General features: G+C 30.9%; 1 protein-coding gene across 1 annotated transcript; it reads right to left on the reverse strand.

Moving 5' to 3' along the window:
• Positions 1–3,832: 3,832 nt before the first annotated feature.
• On the reverse strand, positions 3,833–6,175 carry LOC131058622 (uncharacterized). The gene has a single exon (XM_057992358.2). The coding sequence runs from the start codon at positions 6,173–6,175 to the stop codon at positions 3,833–3,835; it is 2,343 nt and encodes a 780-aa protein (XP_057848341.2).
• Between the last annotated feature and the right edge of the window lie 11,500 nt (positions 6,176–17,675).

The raw sequence follows: 17,675 nt of genomic DNA on the forward strand, positions 1-17,675 counted from the left end.
CACAGACACAGGTGCACCATTTTTTTAATAACTTTTGATATACTTATCCAAATTAAAAAAAAATTATATATTATTGTAGTGCACTTGATTCTTTACAATTTAAAAAAAAAATTGTATTTTTTATTTGTTTAGTGCAACTTATGCTTCACGCACGAATAGGTACGTAATTTTCAGGATGTGCTTGATTGAAAAAATCATATAAAAAAAATACTCAGCAAAAAATTACAAAAAAATACACATCTTCTAGTGCTCACTCTTAACTATCTTTCTGCCTAAGGATTTGTCAAAATACTAAATCCAACTATGACTTTTTTGATGCGCACGTCAGACACTATGTTATGTTTTTTTAGAAAAAATCAGGGTCTGTTTTTCGTGCACGAAGGATTTGACCCCCTTAATCTTATCCAATTTTGAAAAAGTTTAGTAGTTTGGAAACTAAATTCAGAGTACTACAATATTTATTCTTTGATTATCTTCATATCTTGAGTGGATGACTTTCAAATTTTGCCTCCAAGTTCAGGTTCACCTGATTTTAGAAAAAAAGTGTCCACTTATACCCCCTTTTTGACCACCATCTTTGTGCACTAATGTTAGAAAAGAAAACTCTAGATAATAAAAAGCATCTAAGCTTAGCTTTTAAGTGAAAAAGTAGTAAAGGATCTAATTAATAAATAATTAGATAAATATCCTAAATACTCCAATATCCATAACCTACCAAGTTAAGGACAAAATAGTGGTTATTAGAGGTGGCACAACACGCCAAAAGAGAGTGTAACTCAATTACCCACATGTGGATGAGAGTGACATGTGTAACAAGGCCTGGAATTTGACAGGCAAAATGGCCGTTTTTTCACATTTGAACCGTATTTGACAACTTAAAAAATTAATAGAACATATGCATTGACATGCTATTTTTTTCTAAAACCGTATAGATGACACTTCAAATTATAAATTAACCGTAAAAAAATATAGTAGGTAATATATATATAAGTTTAGAATGTTTATTTATTATAAAAATATAAATTTATTTAGAATATTTTGAAATGGAAGGATGTAGTAATTATCAATTGATTATCATTTAATGTTAATATATAATATATATTATTATATTAATTTAGAAACATTTTTAGTAAATTTAATTTTTTTGCATATATTACTAATTTATCATTATTTTCTCATTAAGATAATGGTTTTCATTTCTTCCCAAGAAAGATGTGCATTGAAAATTCATATGACAGGTAGGGGTGACCGTCAAATTCCAGGCCTGTATGTAACTAATGTATTTTGCCATTTGCCTTCATATTAATCACTCCTAAAACAAAGGTAAGAAAGCTTAAATAATATATATAAGAAAAAATAAATATCATTTAACCTAAGAAAAATAAAAAACCCACACTAACGGGTACTAGTGTCTCATCTAAGTGCTAATATCTAATTTAACAGTCAGTGTTCTTAAAAGACCCAATTTTTTTGTTTTATCATGAAAACCTGTGTTTTTGGTTATTTCTTGAGGAAACTTTGAACATGAAATTTATCCCCTTGTCCTCAAAAGTCTTTCCATTCTATCATTTCATTGATGAGTGTCTTAGATCAAGACTTAGGGCATCTCCTCACCTTGGAAAGTGTGTTGCTCTTGGAAGTGATATGTCATGTCATCCTTCCATATGGTGGAGGTTTGTACATCCTAGATAGGCATCCTCTTGTGTACGTTGGTCCTTGTATTGAGATCATAAAAGGTTATTTTTTAGTGAATTTGAGATAATTATACCTTTATCCTACTTCTTGTCTCGAAAACAACAGTGTCAGTATCTATTCATGCAATGTCATCTCGTAAGCATTTCATCATTAGTGTTAGCTTCCGAACATATTATTAGCATTGTAAATTTCGTTTTGGAATGTGTGTAATTGGTGGATGATGACTCCCTCATCATATCCTTGCGAGGTGTTGTGGGAGAACGTTATAATTGGTAAGTACTCGATCGTCATTGGCTATTTCTTCCCTCTCACTTATAGGCTAATTGTGGTGGAGATATAGCCCACTATTGTTTGGCAATGGCTACGCAGCGGACAAAATGGCCCGCCCATGCCATGCCTTCTCATTCCCATCCCCCCATGCCATCATCACCATCTACTCAAACGGTCCCAGCAAACCGTATCGATCTGCACAACTTGTACCTTAACTCGGGAAAGGAAATGCTCCCCGCTGCCTCCACTGTTGTGCGGACTACCCCGTGCCGAGAAAAAGGAGGAGCAATTTTTTAATTTTTTTTTTATTTGTTCATTTTTATATAAAGTTTTGTATATGTTTATATTATCATTTTATTTGTTTTTTTATATAATGTATATGTTTATGAAGTTTTGTATATGTTTATTTTATCATTTTTAAATATGTCTATATAATGTATTGTTTAATATTTTTTTAATAAATATTATATAAAAAAATTTCATATGTTATTTTTTTATTGCTTTATAAATATGTATATTTTTTTATTTAATTATATACAATTTTTTTTTGTTATAATATTATTTATTTAATAGATTTATTAAATTATAATGTTTAAATTTTAAGCAAATCTATAAAATAAATAATTTTAAAATTTACTTAAACTTAAAATATAACTACAAAAAATTACTTAAAATTATAATTCTTAAATTTTAAGTAAATCTATTAAATTATAATGTTTAAATTTTAGTAATTTTTTTTTTCATAATTGTATATTTTAAAACATATTTGAAATTTAATAAACAATCATGAAAAAAATATTACTATATACAATAGATAAATTCAACTATGGTTATATTTTAATTAGAGTTAGAGTTCAACTAGGGTTATCTTTTAATTAAAGTAAGAGTTCAATTAGGGTTTAATTATGATTCAAGTTAGTATTGCCATTATTTGATAAATATTAGGGTTAGGGTCAATTTTAGGGTTCAAATAGAATTAGAGTTACCATAAAAATTATAATGTTTAAGTTTTATGTAAATCCATAAAAATATAACTCTAACTTTAATCTTAAATTTTTATGGTAACTCTAATCCTATTTAAACCATATTAATATTTTTTCCGTGATTGATTATTAAATTTCAAAGATGTTCTAAAAATAAATAGTTATGAAAAAAAATTACTATAAAAATTTGCTTTAAATTAATTTTATAGATTTACTTAAAATTTAAGCATTATAATTTTAAGTAAATTTTTGTAATAATATTATAAGCTAAAGTAAATTTTAAAATTATTTCTTTAATAAGATTCTTTAAAATTTAAACATTAGAATTTAATAAATATATTAAATAATAATATTATAACAATAAAAATTATATATAATTAAATAAAAAAATTATGCATATTTATATAACAATAAGAAAATAACATATGAAAAAAATTCTATATCATATTTATCAAAAACATATTAAATAATACATTATATACAGATTTAAAAATTCATATTAAAAATAAATAAAATAATAATAGTCCTTTTCGGACATTTTCTCATTTTTTTTGACAAGTCCGTGGGGGTGGAGGAAAGTCTTTTTTTTAAATGTATGATTATATTTTTAAATTGAAATAATTTATTTTAATATTTTTTTATATATATTTATTTATTATTTATTTATTTTTTTGGGTTATATTTGTAAAATAATAAATTAATAATTAATAATGTATTTAAAGTTTTTAATTAAGAATAAGGAGATTAAAAATATAGGAGATCGCAGAGTATCAGAGAACAGAGGCTAAGCCTCACACCATCTAAAAAGAGTATTTACAATGAACCAACAGCATATATAGCTTAAATTACGACAACTAGTAAAGCACATCATCCCAGGTGTCCACCTAAGCCAGCCAACCCATAGCGCCATCCATCCACACCATGCTTTTCTGATCTTGAATTTGTTTCAACATGTAAACCGACTCATTAGTAGCATTGTGAGGTCTTCTTTTAATCTCCTTTCTAATTCTGCCGAAAGTTTGATTGAAATCATGTATATTATCCAAATGCAACCTCCAGAAATATCCATTCTTAACGTCATTGGCAAAAAAGGTAGCATGACCGTCCTTGAGCAGCCTTTTGAATTTAGCCTTGTTGATTTTCATGGTGATTTGAATCTGCGAAATTTTTTTAAAATATGTGAGACTTCGAAAAGACTCAGTAAGCATTCTGGGGATATTTTGAAACCTTTCTTCATTTCTGCACTTCCAAATTTGCCATAAAATGCTAGATGAGGTAATATCCCAAAACATGTTAGCATCTTTTTTAGTATTCGAGATAAACCCAGTAATAACTTCAAAGAAATTGAAATTAGAAGGGATAGAAATACCGAACATTAACCAAACCTCTTTAGCAAAACTGCACTCAAAGAAAATATGATTTCCCGTTTCCGGGGTTCTGCAAATGGTGCAATAGTTAACATCAGAGAAAGAACTCCTAACAAGAAGCTTATTAAGAATAAGTAACCATTTAAAACATTTAATTTTAGGATCAATGGAGCTTTTCCAAAGATAATCAAAATACTTTTTCCAAGAAGAAATATCCAAATCAGTATTCCAAATATTGTTAACATGATTGATAACATCAACATTATAATTTAAAACAGAATAAATATTCTTAGCCTTAAGCTTAGAAATGATAATACCATCAGGCCATTTTATATTTAAATAACTATTAGAGTCCACATGACACAGAAAAGGAATGTTTTTACTAGCTTTAACAATCATACTATAAGTCTTTTTATGAGAATCAAGAAGTTTAAACTTATTCTTAAGATCATCCCAAAGGATAAGTCTGTCTATTTCAAAGATATCAATGAATTGCTTGATTCCAAGGTTAGCCCAATACTTAGCTGAGCACCCTTGGGTAAGAGCAAGAGGTTTATCACCAAGCTTAAGGTTCCACCAAATGGACCTTTCATCGTGGAGGGTTTTATTATCAAAAAAATCTTTGTTAGTGATGAATTGCCTAACATAGTTCCAAGCTTTCCAGATGGATTTAAAGACCGCTGAGCCTTGAACAGTAATAGGAAATTCACCACAAATGAGATCAGTGAGAGGAAGATTTTTCCAGAATTTGGCACTTTTAGGATATCCCCTCTCAATATTGTTACGAATCAAAACTTTCCAAGACTCATCTCCCTCCAAGGCATGAAAGATCCATTTGGAGGCCAAAGCAAGACCACTAAGTCTCAGGTCTTTCAACCCTAGGCCCCCAAGGAGCTTATCAACATGACACCACTTCCAATTGATAGAATGCATCTTTTTATTTCCCTTCCCATTAGACCAAAGATAATTTCTTATAGCCTTCTGGATGTCCATAACTTGACAGTCATTAAACATCCAAGCAGAGGCATAATAAATGTTGTAAGAGGACAAATTTTTTTGGCAGATTTGGATCCTTCCAGCAAAAGATAGAGACCTATTGTGCCACTTGTTTAGTTTATTATGGATCTTACCCTTAACCCAAGCCCACATCTCTTTCAAAGAGGGGTCAACAGAAAAGGGGATACCCAAATATCTGACAATTTTAGAGGGGCCACCCCATTGGAAATCAAATTTATTAAACCAATTAGGAGGTTGATCATCCCACCCAAGACAAATAGATTTGGCATGAGACAATCTAGCTCCTGAAATTTTACAGAAGAAATTAAGTTTATTAATCATAGCAACAAAATTGTCTTCAGAGGTTTCATGAAACAGAGAAGTATCATCGACAAACTGACAATTAATAATCTCTTTATTATTAGGAAGAATGACACCTTTAACAGTTGGGGATAAAGTGTTGTTTCTAAGAATATAAAAAAGAGCTTCAGAAGCAATAACAAAAAGGGCGGGAGCAAGAGGACACCCTTGTCTAATCGATCTTCCCAAAGGGAAAGAAGTAGACAAGGAACCATTAACATCAATTTGAGCATGAGCATCCTTGAGAAACATATTCACAATGCCACAAAAGAAGGATGGGAAACCAAAGGCCTGGAGCATCATATTAATAAAGCTCCATTCAATTCTATCATAAGCCTTTTCAAAATCCAGCAAGAACATAGCAACCTTTTGATTAGAATGCTTAGCCCAGTTAAGAGCTTCCCAGCTGGTAACAAGATTCTCTAAAATATATTTGCCCTTCACAAATCCAGCTTGGGTAGGAAAAACAAATTTGGGGAGAATGGCCTCGAGCTTGTTTGACATAATCTTAGCCAAAATTTTATAAGAAACATTTAAGAGAGTTATAGGCCTCCAGTTTTTAATAAGGGATTTATCACCCTCCTTAGGGATAAGCTTAATGATACCAGAATTAATGTCCCTACCCAGGGTTTCGGTATCAATGGCTTCATTATAAATATTAATTAAGACTTTGCTAATCCATTGATGTTGGCCTTGTAGAATTCAACAGGCAGCTCGTCAGGTCCGGGAGCTCTATCATTATTAAGGGAATTGATGGATTTCTCAATTTCCTCTAGAGACAAGGGCTACTCAAGATTAGAAGCATCCTCAGTCGAGATCTTATTAGGAATGAGATTCTTACATTGGTCTCTAAGGGCCCTAGCCTCCTGAGTATCCTCTGAAGTAAAAAGATTTTTATAAAATTCAACAAATTCATTCTTTATAATCTCTATGTCTGTAGTCAAGTGATTGTTAATAAGCAATTTATCTATAGACTCTTTAGCTTGCTTATGTTTAATAAGATTAAAGAAAAATTTACTTCCTCTATCTCCATATTGAAGCCAATGGGCTCTTGAATGAATTTTCGCACCAAGAGCTTTATAATGTTGATGATTTCTAAGAGCATTTTTAGCACGGGCAAGCTGGTGACAGAGATAAGGATCATTCAGATTATTTTGGATATCATTCTCAGCATTATAAAGATTATTATTAAGCCAAGATTCCTTAAACCTATAATCTTTGGCCTTCTTTTGGCCAATAGTTTTTAAAAAAATCTGCCAAGCAGAGACATCAAGATTCCACCTATGGATATAGGATAGAGAGGGAAAATGGGACTCATTGATGAGTCTAATAATGGAGATGGCAGCAAGAATGTCATTATCCTCAAGAAGGCTAGTGTTAAGAATGAATTTATGGTCAGAATGATTAGTAGAATTAGGTGAGCAACCGAGATTAATAGATATAGAGATAGAGTGGTGATCCGAAAGGGTGGTAGGGGAGACAAGCACCAAGTTATTATTTTTATCAGGTATCACAAAAAAGAAATTGCTATTAAGATAGAATCTATCAAGCCTAGAGTAGATTCTGTGTTGACCTTTCTGAAAATTACACCAAGTAAACCAGAGGCCGGGGTTATTATTCTTGTTTCCCCTTAAAGGATCGAAAAGGGATTTAGCTCTTTTAAAGTTGTTCCAGGTAAGTCTTTCCTGATCTTTCCAAGAAAAAGGCGGACCTCCCATTTTATCTTCCTGATTCTCAACCATATTGAAGTCACCTCCAAACATCCAGGGAATGTCAGGAAGCAAGGTGAGCCAAGTCCAAAATGAGCTTCTTTCCATATAATCATTGGCAGCATAAACAGAACAAACACCAAATTCCATATCATTATGATTAAAGATTAACCAAATAGCTCTATTAAAGATTAGAAAGTTTTTAAATAATAAGCCATGTGTTTTCTTTTATGTTTGATTATATTTTAAAAATTGAAATAATTTATTTTAATATTTTTTTCATAATTTTTTATTTATTATATTTTTTCTATTTTTTAAGTTATATTTGTGAAATAATAAATATAATAAATTAATAGTTAATTATAATATTATTATTTTATTTGTTTTTAATATGTGAATTTTTAAATGTGTATATAAATTTTTTTGATAAATATGATATAGAATATTTTTCATATGTTATAATTATATATAATTTTTTATTGTTATAATATTACTTATTTAATAGTTTTATTAAATTATAATGTTTAAATTTTAAGGAAACTTATTAAAGAAATAATTAAAAAATTTACTTTAACTTATAATACTTAAATTTTAAGTAAATTTTTATAGTAATTTTTTTTTATAATTGTTTATTTTTATAACATCTTTGAAATTTAATAAACAATCATGGAGAAAATATTACTATATACAATAGATAAAGTAAATCTTAAGGGTATGTCAATTTTATGGTTCAAATAGGATTAAAGTTACCATAAAAATTTAATATAGATTTACTTAAAACTTAAACATTATAATTTTTATGGTAACTCTAATTCTATTTGAACCCTAAAATTGACCCTAACGCTAAGATTTATCAAATAATGGTAATCCCAACTTGAATCATAGTTAAACCCTAATTGAACTCTTACGTTAATTAAAATATATATAACCCTAATTGAAATCTAACTCTAACTAAAATATAACCATAGTTGACTTTATCTATTGTATATAGTAATATTTTTTTCCATAATTGTTTATTAAATTTTAAAAATGTTTAAAAATAAACAATTATGAAAAAAAAATTACTATAAAAATTGACTTAAAATTAGTTTTATAATGATACTTAAAATTTAAACATTATAATTTTATAGATTTACTTAAAATTTAAGCATTATAATTTTAAGTAAATTTTTGTAGTTATATTTTAAGTTTAAATAAATTTTAAAATTATTTATTTTATAGATTTACTTAAAATTTGAACATTGTAATTTAATAAATCTATTAAATAAATAATATTATAACAATAAAAATATTATATACACATTTAAAAATTCATATAAAAATAATAATAATAATAATATAAACATATAAAAAACTTCATATAAAAATAAACAAATAAAACAAACATTAAAAAACCTCCTTCCTTTTCAAAGCATGGAGTAGTCCGCACAACAATGGAAGCATCTCCGTTCCTGAGTAAAAAAATTTTGATGGGACCGTTTGACGGGACGATGATGGCATGGGGGATGGGGATGGGAAGGCTCCCGACATGGCATGGGCAGGCCATTTTGTCTGCTGTGTAGCCATTGCCCAAGTGTAAGATGTTGTATCATGTCTTTGTTGTTGTCGTACCTTGGTCTTATGAATAAGGCATTACACCAAGTGCAACCATGTTGGCTTGGATGTATATTTTCATAAGCATGTTAAAACAAATTCGTTATCTTATAAAGAAATAAATTAGAATCACTTAAATTTTAGAAAATATAGAAAAAATCTTGTCCTTCCATATGTTGCAAATAATTTCTACCTTGAAAGCATACCAAATTTGGGTATATTTGGAGGGTACTCTAGGTTGATCCCTTAGTAAATCTATATACCATGAGACTACCTCACACCAAAAGGGTTTGAAAAATTATGTCCATTCAAACCTACGTATCATAAGATAAATTAGAAAAGGTTCTTGAAAGTTTCTATGATTGTAAAATGGGCAGTGAGGATCCTTGATCCCAATATGAGTTAATTTAGAACTAATTAGAAGGCCTTTGAAAATAACACACCAAGCAAAATAAACAAGGTTTAACTTTAGAATATATTAGGAAATTTTCAAATATATAAAACAATTTCCAAAATAACCCTACGAGAGAAAAGCATGTATACAAACTTACAAAATAACCACAATGCAAAGATAAAAAACATACCATAAGATTACACAATATATGTCAGATAGGAAAACCATCAAGAGGGAACAAGCCAACCTCCAAAAGAATGCAAACTCAATGTATTACTCAACAATAAAACATGAAAATAAACTTGTAGAGTCTCCATGAATATTTTTGAATATCAAGCTCTTGCAATGCATCCTACATATGTACATGTATAATGAGGAACCATGCAAACATACATCCCAATCCATGCTTCACACATGTGCTCTACAAGATAGCTCAAAATAATGATAACTTGACTAAACAACAAACTAACCAGCATATGAACCATCCAACCTCTACCATTAAACACGTGCTTGCTTTTATAGGATCAGGATCACACAAAACAACCATTTTATAAGTAAAAATACATGGCTCAAAACCATGAGTCTATAAAACCAATGACCCCAACATTTACCTTTTGGTTTTAATTTTTTTAATATTAAATATTTTTCCAATGCGCGACCCACATATAAAATATCTAACCAGTATCACATACAATTTTACAAGTGAAACTAAATAAGCTCAAAACCATGAGTCTATAAAACCAATGACCCCAACATTTACCTTTTGGTTTTAATTTTTTTAATATTAAATATTTTTCCAATGTGCGACCCACATATAAAATATCTAACCAGTATCACATACAATTTTACAAGTGAAACTAAATAAATATTTATGTGACAAAATACATCTTCTAAAATGCAGATAAATATTTATTTAAAATAAATATATTTTCTTGTGCAACTTGGCTTACAACACCTTTTTCCTAACATTAGACAACAAAATCGTTTGAAACTTGCAGTGTGAAGTGCTCAAATATGATTGAAACAACCATCTATTGTTTAAAATAGGAACTATAATACAAGAAATCCTAACATGCATAAATCATCAACGAACAACCACAAAACCCTCAAATCTATGCAAAGATCTAGCTTACCAACGAATAATACAAGAATTAATACAATAAAACAAACAAAATAGCAAACAATATACCCTATCAAGCTCATTTGCATTGTCCTTATGTCTCCTTCAAATTTACTCCAATGTAGCTATTTGAAAACTACAAGCACAAGTGATCAAATATATAAAAGAAAAGATCAAGTTGTGGTTAAAGAAACAATAGAGGAGACATTTTGAACAAATAGATTAAGAGGAGGGAGGATCAATAGTGGAGATTGCATAGGACAAAGTGGAGGATAAAGATGTAAGAGGGAGTTGGATGAAGTGGAAAAGTGATGGAAGAGAAGAATAGATAATTGGCTGGGTGGCGAGGAAATTAAATTTCCAGTGTAAAGAAATAAAATAATATTTTTTTATTTCTATTTTTAGAAGAGTGCTAGATAGGAGATGGATAAATTAAACACTTTAGTCAACTATAGAAGAACATTATCTAATTAAATAACTTAAATAGTTATTTAATTATAATATTTAAATTAGAGGAATGGATAAAGATAAATCAATCAAATAAAAAATATTTAATTAATCATGAAGAAGGGATGATAAGGAATGATAACGAGGAAGAGATTAATTTGTAGTGTCTATAGCTACCATAAATAAATGTCAAGAGAGTCAAGAGTAGCCCTTGCAAGGTTTGTAGTTAGGAAATGGTATGTTAGGATTCTATTTTCAATCTTTCTGCTAGTACTTGAAACAATGAACTCCAAAATTATGAATTATATATAGAGGTAAGTAGTAAATTAAAACTTGGAAGGTATGGAGTTCCTCGCTGAACAATCAAAACATGACTTTTGTTTAAGGTCAAGTAATAAATTTTTTGGTCCTTTAGACAATGTCCAAAAGGGTCTTCATTCTGTTCATGAAAAACGCCAAACCATGGATGCATGGAGTTCTAGATAGAGGATGATGTTGAAAAGAGACACCAAGAGACATATAGATTGTTGATTAATAGGAAAAAATTGTTGCCATTTTATACCAACCAAGGTTTAATGGTTTCCTAGGATCTCCAAATTCTTTTCATTAAAAAATTAGCCTAAATATAGACAAGTTCCTTCATGATGAGAAGGGCATGAAGATCAATCCTCTTCAAAATTTTCCTCCCATACAAAACTATAGAAGAGATGTAATGATGTAGGTCAATATTTTTCAGGTTTCATTACGTTCAAGAGCTTAAATAATCTATTTGGAACACAAGACAAGTCCTTATCATTGAGCATAAATTAAACCTAGGCCTCTAGAGTTACAAGACAAGCAACAAAAATCTCAAGAAAAATGATGGGAACCCTACAATTCTCAAACAAGACCCAAATATTGATCTAAAATTCCTTTAAAAGTGTAAAACTTACTTGTAAAGCTTGATTTTGTCATCTTATCCATCTGGACCACAAAGATTAGTGTGTACAAGATCTAAAATTCCTTTAGAAGTGTAAGACTTACTTGTAAAGCTTGATTTTGTCATCTTACCCATCTGGCATGCTTGGCATATTGCATTCTCAGGTTTTTCCAAGCTCGGTAGACCTCTTACTCGGTGCTTCTTACTTATTTTGACTAGGTTATCAAAATTTACATGACAAAACCTTTTATGCCATAACCAGGTGTCTTCTATTTTTGCATACAGACAATTGTTCCGAGTTGAGTCAAGATGAAATGTATTACCTCTTGTTTGAGTCTCAGTAGCAGCCAACTTTCCATGTTTGTCATGAACTTTGACAATTCCTTTATGAAATTCTATTTGGTATCCTGTATTGTTTAGCTGTGCTACACTCAACAAATTGTATTTCAGACCTTCAACCCAATATACATCATCACATTTAGCATTGTCAAGAAGTGTGATAGATCCTTTACCTTTCACAAGACATGGTGCATCATTACCAAATCTTACATAACCTCCATAATAATCTTCTAATTTAACAAACTTGTGTTTATCACCTGTCATGTGATGTGAGCATCCACTATCTATGATCCAAGAATCATTATTATTTATGTGTGATATTAAGGCTTTTTCTTCATACCTTTCTTCATATGATCCATCTTTGATAGCCACATATACAACTTCCTCTATCTCAGTCCCATCAGATTTTCCATCATTGGATTCCTCATCAGCTACTAGGCATGTCTTTCTGTCTCTCCTTCTGAAGTCTCGGTGCCCTCTGTATTGGTTGTCTTTCTATCTATCATCTCGGTATTCTCTCTTTTCACTAGATTCTTTGTCAGGACAGTTTGAAGCCATATGTCCAATTTTATCACAGTTAAAACATTTCAAAGGTAACTTTCCTTTATACTTACCTTTGCCTCTCAGTAACCTTCTGGCCAATAATGCTTCAAACTCTTCTTGCTTTCTGATTTCCTCATATAGTTTGTGTACTTCTTCCATGTTTTTGCGAAATCTCTCACTTGCTCCACTGTGATTTCCTTCAACATAATTATACATTCTATCATTGTAATCATTAGATTCATCAAGATGAAAAGAACTGAATGCATATTCAACTTTGTTTACCGAAGACCCACTGTTATCAAAATTACTCAACTCAAAAGCATGTAGCTTACCGATAGTAGCATCCAAAGAGACTGGAATGTTTGGTATAGACCTTAATTCATTAATTGCAGAGGCTCGAATGGAATAAGCAGGTAGAAGTGTTCTCAACAACTTACTTGTTACATCCTTTTCTTCAATAGTTCCTCCTGCTCCTTTGATTTGATTGACAATTTCCTTTAACCTTGTACTGTATTGGATTATGTTCTAACCTTCATTCATTCTCATGGATTCAAGTTGTCCTCTTAGACTCTCTATTTTTTCTCTTTGAACATGTTCATCACCACCATACACAGATATACGCTTATTCCACATAGCTTTGGCATCATTACAACCTTCTAGATCATTAAACTCTAAGTCAGTCAATGCTGATGTTATTTCAATCATTGCTTGAATATGTTCTTGCTTTGCCTTTATCTCTTCCATTGTCATCGGGTAGGTGCTAGGTGTAGTGTAATCATTCTCCAGATAATATGTTGCATATTCTCCAATTCCTGATAAGTGCAGCTTTATCCTTTTCTGCCATGTGGAGAAACTTGACTTGTTCAACTTTGGTGCATCCCTTTTATACATCTTCGGATCTTGCCTCAAGTTCCTTTAAACTTTTCTTTCAGAGTTATAACTTTGATACCAATTGTTAGTTAGATGAGACAGGGGGGGGTGAATCAGATAAACTCACAATTCAAAATATTCATCAGATTCATCCTCGGTAGAACTTACTTGATATGCAACTATGACTGTAAATCATTCAAACTCATAAACTAATAATCTTGAAACAACAAAACACATTTAACACCAGATTTAATGTGGAAACCCAAATAGGGAAAAACCACTATGGGATTTCGGACCCACTAAGAAAATATACTCTTCTAGAGTATGCTTGGTTAAAAGCCAATCCTGTTAAAGATTACATAAACACATTGCTAGATGTGACCCGGTCAAGGGATTTCCCTCAGATCTATCAGAATCTTGCACTTTGTTAGAAGTGACCTTGTCAAAGGATTTCAAACACTCATTCAGAATGTTACCTTGCTAGAGGATTTACAAATAAGACCATTAGGTCCACTCGGTTAAGAGATTTCTTGTCACTTACAAAAATAAATAACAGTAATAAAATATATCTGCAACTTCACATTTGAAATGTTAAAGCAAACTCTATGTGCTCAAAATAATCTTGTCATAAGACTTATCTTCCTCCTTGCTGGGCTTCTCAATCTGTTTTTCAATCAGATCTCCAATCTTCTGTACTCGGTAATCACCTCTGCAACATCACTGCTCTTCTATTTGCCCGCATACTTTGTTCATCAACTTTTCCTTATTTATAAGCAATTCCAAACCGCTTAATCTCCTTAATCACATTTCCCATGATTAATCTTAGCCATTGGATCTTCAAACTTGACTAGGTTCATTGAATCCTTCGAACTGAAAAATGTTTTATCTTGCCTTGGAACTTGTATACCTTCCTTGGTACTTGTGCTCGGTTATGACCGTTCAATCTGTGCTGTAGATCCAACTCTTGAATTTTCATTGCCATTGATCCTTAACAAACTTCTTACACAACATTCCAATCTCCTATAAATCTCCAGCTCATTGGCATCCTTCATTTAATAATGTATTTATTCATCCAATGCATTTTGTTACTGCTCAGTTGATACTCGGTAAATACTGAACTTTACTCAGTAGACATTATTTCTACTTTAATCGACACTGATAACCTTGGTATTTACCGACTAGCTCCTTGCTCAGTAAAATAGAACAATATCAAACCTTTACTCATTCTGATGCATGAAATCTTTTCTCCTTCTTATTCAGTCTTCGAATACACATATATAGGATATCAAAACAATCAAAATAACATAATCTCATCACTGTCTAACTCGGTAGTAGTTGCCCATTGAATAACTTATTACTCCCCTTCATTTTCACATTCTTTCTGTGTCACTATCCGACATCTTTATACTCATCAAAACATACTTTTAAAGATATGGCAACATCATACTGAATAAGAAAATCAATTGCTTGACATCAATGACAAAATAATATTATTAAGACAGTAATCATCCTTTATCAAGTATATCAACAATCTCCAACAACCTTCTCAATATCATCATACCAACAAAATTAATGTAATGCCAACAGATACAAATACAAGTAGAGGCATCTAAAAAATGCATGTGAACAAATTTCATAATGTGAGGACCAAATCGTAAATTTTGAAGCATGGCAAGGATGAAAGGACACTCAACTTGGCCATAGGATTTATAAAATTCAAATCTTGATTGACATAATAGCCTATTGTTGCAATCGTTAGGCCCATTCCATGTCTTACCAACTTGTAATAATATTGTCCAAAATGTACCTAGACTTGATGAAGCCGGTTTATTCAAAATGTACTATTTGTGGAAAAAGATGGCACAATTTCAAAGGATGAGCCAAGTGGTGATGATCTATAGGAGACAATAAGAAGAATAATAAATTTTAAATTATAGATATATCCTCTAGATCTCTAGACTTGAGCATGAACTTAATGTTTCCTTTTTATTTTTATTTTTCTTAAGTAATTAGAAAGAAAGGTTTTTGGGTAAATCTACGAAGATCATCTCCAATTGACTTCCAGAGGACAACAAACAAATCCTTGAATTCATTGACATCCTCTGGGATCACAACAAAACATATTAGGGAAGATAAAAAACAATATATAAAATAACTTGAGGGGTTAATTTAAAGGTTGGAAGATCATAGAGCACCAAACTCCCATAGGACCACTCTTGTTGAATCATTGCAATCCATTGTCTCTTATTTAGTATCAATTAGTGGGACAATAAAAAATTGGTTTGACAAGAGGGAACCTCAAAAATAATTTCACATAGACAAGCTATCATATGAGCAAGTTAAACAAAAAATTGAAATATGCCTTGTGTGTACTCTTCCCATGAACCAATGAAGCCTTACATGGTGCATGAAATAAATTTCCTATCCATTGGTGCCACCACCAAGGTATAAAGAATAATTTTTGACCATCCTCCATGTAATAACTATGAAGTACAACAATATTTTTGTGGAAACTCTATTATGAGTTTGTTCTCAATGAGGCTCTTATAAAGGCACAAGGGAGTGAGGATGTTTTGAAGGCAGATGAGATGGTGCTTGAAGGATATTGAATTTGGGGTTTAAGAAAAATCTTTCATCTCCCCTCAATAATTTTGGTAAAAAATAATGAGAATCACACAGAGCTCGTGGTTCCTTATTAGGAAGCATTTGATGATCAAATGGTTTTTATGGCGGGTCAGTGCAAGAAGATGAGTCCACTTTTTGGCCAAAAAGTGGAAGTGTTTTCCCTGATTTTTCAGGTTTTGTCTCATTTGAGCTTAAATTTTGAAACACTTTGAGATTAGATCTTGGAAAAAGTCAGTAACATAAATGATAGGCCTTGGAGTCTAATTTCCAAATATGTAATTTATTTTAATACCCACATAATAAAAAATAACTTTTTGAATGGAGTTCTAAAAATTGTTTTAAAAATGGTTGTTTGAGGACCATACCATGCATGTGTACGACCCACACTTTTTGACACAATTAAAATTATTTTCTCAAACCGTTTTGGGAAATGATTTTTAACACACTGAGCATATTTTTTTGTATTTTTTTTTTAAATATATATTTTTTAATGACCGTAATTATCTTTTTAAAAATTTGACGTGTACGGCCCACATAATTTGACGTAAACTTAAATTTTTTAATTTTTAATTTTTAAAAATAGAAAAGAATTTGTGTAGATTGATGACAGATAATTTTTTTTCCAAAATTCATTAAAATTAAAAATTTATTAAATTAACAAAATTAGTTAATATTTCAAGTTTATGGAACCGATTTAGTATAAATTAAATGAAAAATAGTTAAAATAATCAATTTTTAATTTTTTTTACATATTTAGAATCTAGACAGTATAATCTGAAATGGGTTTTAATTTTGTATAAAAATTCTCTAATTAGAGGCACGTAAACTATTTCAAAAGTTCATATTTGTGCTTTCTTTCATGGAGATTTGAATTTGTAGGTCCACGTCTTAGGTGTGGCCATCCCAGGCCTATCCCGAACCTAATCCCAAGGCAAGTGGTGGGTTGTGGAATCAACTTCCATAGAACGGGCCCCCGTTTTCAAAACGGGGGCCTATTTATGAAATAGGGGGCCCATTCGGAATGGGCCCCCGTTCCTAAAATTACCATTATTGTTCAAAAATGAAAAAATGCGCTCGAAAAAAATGGGTAAAATCGGATTTAAAAATGGGACCCCATTTCATTTTCAAGTGAGCTCCCGTTTGAGAAAAAAATGAGGGCCCATTTAGTTTTGCCTCGAGCCCCCGTTTCTTTTTCCCTTGGGGGCCCAAAGCAAAAATGGGCCACCGTTTTTCGAAAATGGGCCCCCGTTTCTAAAAGCGTGTTTTCCAATGCGCGAACTTCCGCCAATTTGTGACCCATTACCTTGCACTTAACCTAGCTTCTGCTCAAGAAGTTGTGGAAGTTAAAAAATTAATTGTTGGTATTGATTTTGTTCATTTTGACTTTGGTAATGAGGGTATTGGTGTGATAAGTGTTCCTTTTGTTGCCCATACTTTGTCCCTTA

Source organism: Cryptomeria japonica, chromosome 2, assembly GCF_030272615.1.
Source record: "Cryptomeria japonica chromosome 2, Sugi_1.0, whole genome shotgun sequence".
Taxonomy (NCBI): Eukaryota; Viridiplantae; Streptophyta; class Pinopsida; order Cupressales; family Cupressaceae; genus Cryptomeria; species Cryptomeria japonica.

Bases quoted from the DNA above. Each gene is read 5' to 3' on its own strand.
- LOC131058622 (XM_057992358.2), bottom strand. From the start codon at position 6,175: ATGTCAAACAAGCTCGAGGCCATTCTCCCCAAATTTGTTTTTCCTACC.